Source organism: Barbus barbus, assembly GCF_936440315.1.
Source record: "Barbus barbus genome assembly, chromosome: 26".
Classification (NCBI taxonomy): Eukaryota; Metazoa; Chordata; class Actinopteri; order Cypriniformes; family Cyprinidae; genus Barbus; species Barbus barbus.
In genome coordinates this window covers 20,208,489-20,218,823 of record NC_136754.1, presented here as the reverse complement: position 1 = coordinate 20,218,823, position 10,335 = coordinate 20,208,489, and the positions used below count along the sequence as shown (strand labels likewise).

At 39.5% G+C, this 10,335-nt stretch overlaps 1 protein-coding gene across 1 annotated transcript; it reads right to left on the bottom strand.

Annotated features, from left to right (window-relative positions):
- Positions 1-9,868, bottom strand: LOC306845860 (uncharacterized protein). The gene is made up of 5 exons (XM_079378850.1): positions 9,807-9,868; positions 3,296-3,426; positions 2,357-2,443; positions 2,080-2,244; positions 1-791 (listed from the first exon to the last, which is right to left on the bottom strand). The coding sequence occupies exons 1-5, from the start codon at positions 9,814-9,816 to the stop codon at positions 654-656; spliced, it is 531 nt and encodes a 176-aa protein (XP_079234976.1). The 5' UTR covers positions 9,817-9,868; the 3' UTR covers positions 1-653.
- Between the last annotated feature and the right edge of the window lie 467 nt (positions 9,869-10,335).

Here is a 10,335-nt window from a genome sequence, read left to right as displayed (position 1 = left end):
CATTACAAGAGAGGAGGACAAGGTACATTCAAAAGAGTAGTCCTATATATTAAAATATTTTCTTAAATATTTTTGTCACTGATGCATTGACTCATGCAATTAATTAATGACAAGGCTTTTTTTTCTTGCAAAATATTGTAAATACTATTTTTTACACAAAATATAATATAACCACAAATATTTCATAATTGTAACTTGGAGTGTATAGATAAAGTGACCTTTCCAGTGTGTGCACTGCACTACCTACGCATCGTCACACATTCTGTCGCAGTTATCGTCCATGTGCTATCACACCATGTAGAGTCAATTCAACCTTCATGCAGGCTATAAAATAAATAAATATAATCTGTGATATATATATATATATATAAACATATAGCACTCACCAGAAACTGTATTCAGTTCAGAACAGTTTGTCTGTTTTAAAACTTCAATGGATGTAACTCAACAGGTGAGTCAGTTCAGCTAAGATCCAGCAGATGGCACAGTGTAGTCGTTTATGCTTCATGTACTTTCTCTTCTGTAAGTCTCTGGCAAAGTGCATGGCCCTCCATTGTCTTAAAGTTGGACCATTGTTAAAATTGATTGGACCTGTCTAGTCCCATTATAAAAGGTTGAAGAAAAGCCAAGATTAGAAGTCACTCTTTTTCTGTCTAGCACCCCTTTGCCATCTCTGCAATGAGCCACTCCAGCTTGCCAGTTAGCAGAAGCCCAAAGTGCTTCAACACCAAACCCAAATCCTTGGAGGGCTGACCCAGACATAGCTCTGCCTGGGGCCCCACCTGCTCCCCCTGCTGGACGAGACAAAGATGGTCAGATAAGGAAAGTGGTGTTCCAGCTAAAAATATCATGTTGAAGCAGTTAAAAACAGAGAGGATTTTTATGGACGAAAATGACTGAGCTACTTTGGAAGATTACTGGGTCATCGCTGAGATCACTGAAAACACCAGCTTTGATTCTCACATGAAGTAGGTTAATTATGTTTTGCAAATACATCAGAAATAAGCAAAATACAGTCCAGCATCGCCCCACAGTACGTGCTTTAATCTAGGAGTGGCGGTATGTATATTTTATCAGCAGGGCATGGCTGTAATGCACTTCAGAGAGCACCGTGTTCCCATCATTCTCACTGGTCAAATATGTCGCTATCTTCCCTTCTTTCCTGGGGAAGGAAGGCAGAGGTCACCAGGACTCAAAGTCACCAAGATGACGTGACAAATCAACAAAGATTCCGGGAAGGCAGGATATTTTCATTGAGAACTGCATAGTACAACAACCACACTCAAATATGGGGAAAATTCCTTTACGTCTTTAAGCAAAAAAAAATTCCAAGCAATTTGTCTGTTCACTTGCTCACGTAAAAATAAAATGACATAAATTTAATTGCATTAAATTACAATACATTATTAACCTATTCGTTTTGAATCAACAATTACAATTAAGTTTAATATTATTTAATAATATTAATAATTAAATATGATGCACATACATATTTGCAAATATATTCATATATATATATATATATATATATATATATATATATATATAAGAAATAATATCTATATATATGTATAAACGTGAATATATTCAAAATATATACTGTATGTGTGTGTATTTATATATACATCATACATATACACAGTAAACATACATATTTAATGTAAACAAAAACTTTTAATTAATCGCAATGAATCGTTTGACAGCACTAATATATTTTTTATTAAGGGTTTAGATGTAGCCTGGCATTACTGCATTTATTATAGTAGCCTAATTAATTTGTTATGTGAATTATAATATATTTTTTCTTTGATTCATTGATTGATTGTTGACTATTTATATTTTTACATAATACAGTACTAATACAGTAGACTGTATTTTAGATGTATTTATTTTTGTGAGGTCAGATGTTGTAGTCAGCCCTGTTGTAAATCCTATGCCCACGTTCTTCATTCTCGCAAGTCAATATCTGCTCCTATGTGAGTGAATTCCTCAAGAGGCTCGCAATCTGTCTGCATGCCTTAAGCCTTTGTGCCAATATCTATCTGAGCTGCAGCACAAGGTTGAACTGGTCGTCCTCACCTCAATGTGGAGTAGTCTTACTACATGCAAGTAGTTGTTGATACTGTGTTCCAAGCGCTCCAGCAGAGTGAGTCCACAGCCAGGTTGGCTGAGTCTCCTGGCAGACTGCACATCCTGTGCTAGAGTCCCCAAAGACAGCAGGATCTCAGCCCTCTGCTCATGCACCTGGAACACACACACACAGGTGTCTCAAAGAGTGTGTGCCCGAGAGCAGCGTGAGTGGGTTGATGCTCTAATGGAGGGAGTGTGTGGGAGTGGGCTGCATTGAACGACTCACTGATTTTCTCTCCCAGGTTGCTTTGTGAATTCTGATGCATGGTAATTTAATATCAGACAGCAGAGCATCTACAGCACTGCAGACTACCTGTAAAAGGAGGGAAAACACAGCCTATTATATGTCTCACCGCTGGATAGACAAGCAGAGATGTAGACGAAGACTGAGAAGTCAGAGCGGTAAACTGTCAAACAAACACAGAGTCAAGTCAAAAAGATAATGGATGATGCCAAGATGGAAGAAGACAGTAGAGAATCAAGCCAGACAGTTAACATGCAAATAGGTAGGCTGACAGATATCTGTCAAGTCAAGTGTAGCATGCAAACATCTAATGAGACCGAGCTGTAGCTTGGTATTGATTCTAGCAGTTTTTTACTAACAAAAACACAAATATATGGTGGTGACTTGAAAAATCATTCAATAGATTGGAGGACTTTTATAGCCTAATTCAATTGAAGGTTATTTGATTTGATTTTAACACAAAATATCTAATAAATAATAAAATAATCTTCTCAGACCTTGTGCTTAAATAAAATGGCTCAGCTGTCCTTGTAATATGATCTCTCATGAGTTACTATGGTGTAAGGTAAGAATTTAAACATTGGGCCACAGAAAAACATCCCAAAGGCCCATTTTACACCAAGGATGACAACTACAACAATAGCAGCATAGAGTGATAATATCACCGGAATCACTTTCTAAATGATTTTTTTTTTCTGGTAAAAACATCAGAACGGCCAATCAGAATCTATCCTGCTTTAAAGAGATCAAGCATTTAAAGTGGAAAATGACACAACTGCAGATTATGCTTATAAACACAATATTATGCGTTGGTGTGGACACTGATATAGTTATCATTATAGGTGTAAATGGTCTTTAAAAAAATTGAAAACCTCAAAGTAAAATAACTTTTTACATCTGAAGTAAATTTCACAGTCTTACCATTTCCACTTGTAAGTCCTTCACTTTGTTCATCATTCTTCTGGCCTCGCTGTCACACACAAAGTCAATTGGTCTAGTGTGAACGTGAGACAGTTCAGAGACAACCATGCTGAACACTACTACCAGCACTCCTATAAGACAACCAATCCAATGAGAAAATGTGAGTTTGTAATGTATTATGTATCTCTGGGGAATACAATAATGAATTACGGTGGTAGATCCGTTAAGTCCCAAATGTGCAATACTCAATAATACTTTACAATAATTACATTTACACTTTGCATTATAAAATGATTAAATAAAAAGTTAATAGTTACATGACACGGCTCTCTTTAAAATGTGATTGTAATTGGCAACAGCACCTGCCCACTTTTTCAAAAACCTTGATTACAGAAGTATTTCTCCCCTTCATTTTTCCCAAAGACATTAAAATAATGTCTGCATTAAAAAGCTATAAGCCATGAACCAAATCAATCAGCTATGAGGTCAATCACAAGATTACAAACTTTGATTTTAAGCAAAAAAGTATTTGAAAATCGGACAAAAAGACATATGTCTACTTTAATGAGGGCTTTAATGAGGAATGAATGGGATTTTTACTTCTGGAACCCAGCTGTTGCACACTATCCACCTTATTTTGCAAGTAAGCTATTTTCTGTGAATGTGGGAGACTTCAGATTCATTAGCCGCTATAGGTAAATAACTAGAAGAATACCGAAGTGCAGTAAATGGTAAAAAACTATTGTTACAATTTTACAGTTACTACATATGATGAGAAAGACCAGTCTGCAATATCAGGTAGGGCATGCCCACTGATATAAGTTGGATAATGCTAATGTGTAGCGCTGCCCATGGCAGTATACCAGTACTGACCAGCTACAGTAGCCTTTGGTGTCTGTAGTATCACTTTGAGATCAGTGCAAGCAACTCAAAACAGTTAACAAGTGTAATAAAAAGTATTTATTTTAATGTATGTATAGACAGACAGGTAGAATAAAACAATTAACAGATGGCTTGGCTACCCAGCAGGCACACAACGTCATAAGACATTGATATTTAGTGGAATTTCGGTTGCGATGTCGGGTGACCAAAATTAAATGTCAGTTCAACGTGTAATGTCAATGTTAATTTGATGTCCAATACTGACGTCAGCTGACGTTGATATTTGTTGTTTTTAGGTTGTGTAACAAAAATCCAACATCAAATTGGCGTCAAATACTGACTTCAACCCGATTTTCATTCTTAACCAAAACGCAAAATCTGCCCGCCGTGATGTCCATTCTCAACCTGACATTATATTGACATCCTGTGCCTACTGGGTAGAAGTTCAGGGCCTGTATTCACAAAACATCTTAAGGCTAAAAGTAGCTCAAAACTTGCTGATTTAGGAGAAAATCTTAAAAACAATGGGCAAGTCAGTCCTAAATTTAGGAATCCTACGTTTTTGCTCTAAGAGTATTTTACAACATGTTTTAGTGCTAAAACTAGCTCATAAATCTGTGAAACGTTAGGAGTAGGGAAGAGGACTTCTAAGACCAAACCACAAACTCCTAAAATGCCTGTTGCCGGCAGTTTGGTTTTGGCAGCTATACCAACTCCAGATTTTCCTTTGATTAAATTCTTGTTTTCATAAACCAGTTTTGGGCAAGAAGTAACAGCTGTTCTAGCATCCAGTTTGGTTTTCTTTTACTTTGGCATGTCTTATGCTGCATTCACGTGCTATCGGAATTATCGTAAATCCGAGTTTTCTAGTCAGAAATTGGCCATATAAGGCCTCTCTAAGGCCGTAAGAGGCTGACAATCAGCTAATAATATGAAAAGTTAATTTGCAAAAACCACTTTATAAAAAAAGGGAAAAAAAGAGCTGATTGCTGCACATTATTCTCCACATATAGCGCAATCCTAACCCTAAACACATTGTCAATAAAGCCTGTATTGTCCACTTTCAAGGCATTGCGAGCTCACGTTTTACTGCAGATGCCGATGACAAGGGCCATTTGAACAAAAGCCGATAAGTCCATTTTAGCGAATCAGCATGCTGTATTCAGGTCAGGTGACAAGGGTTACTTTCACTTTAAGAAGTGCCTGCTGAGAGGAGTTTCGTCAAAGCTGACTAAAAGTGATCCAGGATGGATTGTCAGGCCTCTACATTGTCATCTGAGGAGATTACAAAGATTAAACGAGTGTTTGTTTGTTTTTTTAACTCTAAAACATTAAAACATTTTTTAACTCTAATCACTCAAGATGGCGCCGAGTATGGCTGCTGTGGTGTGGAACGCTCCCGTACTTTTGTTGTTTTTGTTTGTTTGTTCTGTGTTTAGTCATTCTCCTACTGTCAGTTTTACCAGAGACGAACTACTGGACATAAGGCAACACACACCGGACAATTTTTTTTCCGGTTTTTGATTATTCAGACGCTTTGTTGGATGTTTTGGTCGGAGGGGCAGCGGTCCTAGTCAAACGCGCGCTCAGACGGAAAAGAGGGAAGCACGCCGGCGCCCTGGTTAAACTCCGCGAACGCGGCTTCCGAACTGCGCTCCCAAGCATTCATCTAGCGAATCTCCGATCCCTTCCTAACAAAATGGATGAACTACTTCTCCTCACCCACACAAATAAGGACTTTACAAACTCTGCTGCATTGTGCTTCACTGAAACCTGGCTGAGTGAAAACATCCCGGATAACATGCTTCATTTGCCTGGATATCAGCTGTTCAGATCAGACCGCATCACGGAGCTAACGGGGAAAACGAGAGGTGGTGGACTATGTTTCTACATAAATGAAGGTTGGTGTTCAGATGTAACAACTCTGAAGAAGATGTGTTCTCCTAATTTGGAGGCCTTCTTCATAAACTGTAAGCCGTTCTATTCACCCCGCGAGTTTTCCTCCTTCATTCTCCTGAATGTGTACGTGCCTCCGGACGCGTGTGTGAGCGCCGCGATGCAACAGCTGGCTGAACAAATATCTGAAACAGAGCAAAGGTACCCGGACTCTTTTTTAATCATTCTTGGAGATTTTAATAAAGCAAATCTCTCCCGCGAACTGCCAAAATACAGACAGCACGTTACATGTCCCACCAGAGACAGTAATATATTGGATCATTGTTATACAATAATTAAAGATGCATATCACTCTGTCCCACGGGCAGCTCTGGGGCTCTCTGATCACTGTTTGGTTCATCTCATACCGACCTATAGGCAAAAACTCAAATCTTCGAAGCCTGTATTAAGAACTGTTAAGAGATGGAACAATGAAGCAGAGCAAGATTTAAAAGCTTGTTTTGACCTCACTGATTGGAGTGTTTTTGAAGCCGCTGCCACCGATCTGGATGAACTCGCAGAGACTGTAACATCATATATCAGTTTCTGTGAGGATATATGCATCCCCACCAGGACATTCTTATCATTCAATAATGATAAACCGTGGTTTACTGGGAAACTCAAACAGCTTCGTCAGGCCAAAGAGGACGCTTACAGAAGTGGGGATAAAATCTTGTATAACCAGGCCAGGAACAGACTAACAAAGGAGATCAGAGTGGCTAAAAAGAACTACTCTGAGAAGTTGAAAAAAGAACTTTCAGCCAACGATCCGGCGTCGGTATGGACTGGTCTGAGGAACATCACCATGTACAAGACACCACCCCCACAGTCTGTGGAGAATCAACAACTGGCTGACGATCTCAATGTGTTCTACTGCAGATTTGAAAAGGCCAGACTGACACCCAGCACCCGCTCTGATCTGCACTTCACACATTCACCTTCCCCCCCTGCAACCCCCCTTACTCCCTCCCCCACCATTCTACCTGCGTTTAAAGTCTGTGTAGAGGATGTGAACCGGGTCTTCAGAAAACAGAAATCTAGGAAAGCTTCAGGACCAGACGGTATTTCACCTGCCTGTCTAAAAGTCTGTGCTGACCAATTGGCCCCCATCTTTACACAAATCTTCAACAGATCTCTGGAGCTGTGTGAAGTTCCCTGCTGCTTCAAACGCTCCACCATCATTCCCGTCCCCAAAAAGCCCAAAATCACTGGACTTAATGACTACAGACCTGTCGCACTCACGTCTGTGGTCATGAAGTCACTTGAGAGACTGGTCCTGGCCTACCTGAAGGACATCACTAGACCCTTGCTGGATCCTCTTCAGTTTGCCTATAGAGCAAACAGGTCTGTGGATGACGCTGTCAATATGGGACTGCATTACATCCTGCAACACCTCGACAAACCTGGGAATTATGCAAGGATCTTATTTGTGGACTTCAGCTCGGCCTTCAATACCATCATACCTGACCTTCTCTCAGACAAACTGAGACAGCTCTCTGTGCCCTCCTCCATCTGTCAGTGGATCACCAGCTTCCTGACAGACAGGCAGCAGCTAGTGAGGCTGGGCAAACTCACATCCAGGACTCTCACCATCAGCACTGGCGCCCCTCAGGGTTGCGTTCTCTCCCCACTGCTCTTCTCCCTCTACACGAATGACTGCACATCAAAGGACCCCTCTGTCAAGCTCCTGAAGTTTGCGGACGACACTACAGTCATAGGCCTCATCAAGGACGGTGACGAGTCTGCTTACAGACAGGAAGTTGAGCAGCTGGCTGTCTGGTGCAGTCTTAACAACCTGGAGCTGAACACGCTCAAAACTGTGGAGATGATAGTGGACTTCAGGAGGAACCCCCCTGCTCTCCCCCCACTCACCATCATGAACAGCACTGTGACTTCAGTAGAGTCATTCAGATTCCTGGGCACCACCATCTCTCAGGACCTGAAGTGGGACAATCACATTGACTCTATTGCGAAAAAGGCCCAGCAGAGGCTGTATTTCCTCCGCCAGCTAAGGAAGTTCAACCTGCCTCAGGAGCTGCTGAAACAGTTCTACTCTGCAATCATCAAGTCTGTCCTATGTTCTTCTATAACTGTTTGGTTTGGTTCAGCTACCAAAACAGACATCAGAAGACTACAACGGACAGTTAGGACTGCTGAGAGAATTATCGGTGCCCCTCTGCCCAGCCTCCATGAACTTTACACCTCCAGAGTGAGGAAAAGGGCTAAGAAAGTCACTCTGGACCCCTCACACCCAGCTCACTCTCTATTTGAACTGTTGCCCTCTGGCCGGCGCTACAGATCACTGAGCACCAGAACAGCCAAACACAAGAACAGTTTTTTCCCCCAGGCCGTATCCCACCTGAACAACACATAACACACCCCGGTACTGTACATCTGTAAATAACTCATCAAACCTTCATCTGTACATAGCACACATGCACATTCACAGTTCTGTCTATGGTCATGTCTCTTTTCTGTATATTTTTATTTTTATTACTATTGTTATCCTTAATTATTGTATATTCTCTTCATTAGTGTTCTTTATCACCTTAATTATATGTTGTCTGCACTATGTCTGTACTTTCTGTACTGGAAGCTCCTAACACCAAGACAAATTCCTTGTGTGTGCAAACACACTTGGCAATAAAGCTCTTTCTGATTCTGATTCTGATTCTGAAATGTGGAGTTATCTTCTTTTGCTATAAAACAAACTTTTAATATGTAAAAAACAACATTGTTTCAACGAACTTTAATTTTGTAAATTGCATGTATTTGTTTAGTTATTATTACTTAAGCAAAACAAACCAACTGCAGTTTGATTGATGTTACTTGCGCAATAAGTAACGTTCTGACAATACGTGACAAAAAAAAGGAGTAGGTAATGAATAAGAAAGAAATGAACTCTTCATATACTTATTTAATTTAGTGGCACACAGCCTGTATTTGAAAATATTTATTTTAATGTAGCAATTAAATTTTTTTTTTTTTTTACTTTATTTGAATATGGGAAAATAATATTTCCATTAATAAATCTCTGACAGAGACCCCTCCCCTATCAGCCAATCACTGTGTGCATAGGTAGTAAGCATACTGACATTATCCATAGCAACGAGGTCAAATCCGCCCTTACTCTTATAAGACTTCTCTAAGTAAAATTTTGTCTCAGCAGCTTTATGAATAGGTTTTAAGTGAAAACTCTTAGCTAAAAACCTTTACTGCTATTTAGAAGAACTCTTAGTGATAAGATCAAATGTTTTGTGAATACAGGCCCTGGAGCCTACAGTTCCAAAAGAAAACATCAGAACTGGTGAGAGATGGAACAAGACGATAAGGATGTGAAACAGAGTCTCGTTACACTATATCTAAATTTGCTAACAATAAATGCATCAATATTGTATTTTGTATATCTATTTTTTTTTTTTTTTTGCAGTGTTCATTTTGTTATAATGTCCTTTTAGTTGAAGTTTTAAGATAAGCTGGCCAATCTTTCATGTACCCGTGCAAACAGCTGGTCATTACAGTAAAAAATAGGTTTATTTCAATGACCTGACCCAAAAGTCAAATTTATCAGCATTTTCAAAATAACTGTGCAAAAGTAAATTTTTTGTAGAGAAAGAGTTTTAAAAGCCACTTATCTTACACTTATCTTCACGACCAGTTCTGTAAAAGGAAGCCGTCATTCATGCGTACTTACTTAAATCCATGCCCTGTTACAACATGAGATCTTCATTTGCGTTGCTTTCCATTGGAGAGAGTGTTTTTTGAAGTATCGAAAACGTGAAAACGCCCACCGAGATGTGCGCTCCTCCACTACACTAACTACATTCATCATGTGCATCGCCCACACACTTTTTGACTAATGAATCTTCCTTTCCCGTCTGGGACGTTTGTTATCTCGTCTCTGAACATGGCTCGACGTCCCTGCAATGAGTCACTGCACACCGAAGCCAAAATAAAGTGAGGGTAACCCTGGGGTTGAAGTAGATGCAGTTCTAAATAAATGAAAAAATTTTGAACAGAAAAAAAGGTAGGCTGAACAAACAAAAGTTTGGTTCAGGTTAATATTTTATTATGTGATAAGTCTTCTGCTTTCTATGGATTGCCACACTAAGTAGGTCATGCTTTGCATGTATTCCTTCATTTTTTTATAAGTCCACACATATTCACACTTCATATTTTAATTTTGATATTTTTGTTGATGTCATTGGTTGTGCTAGTAAATA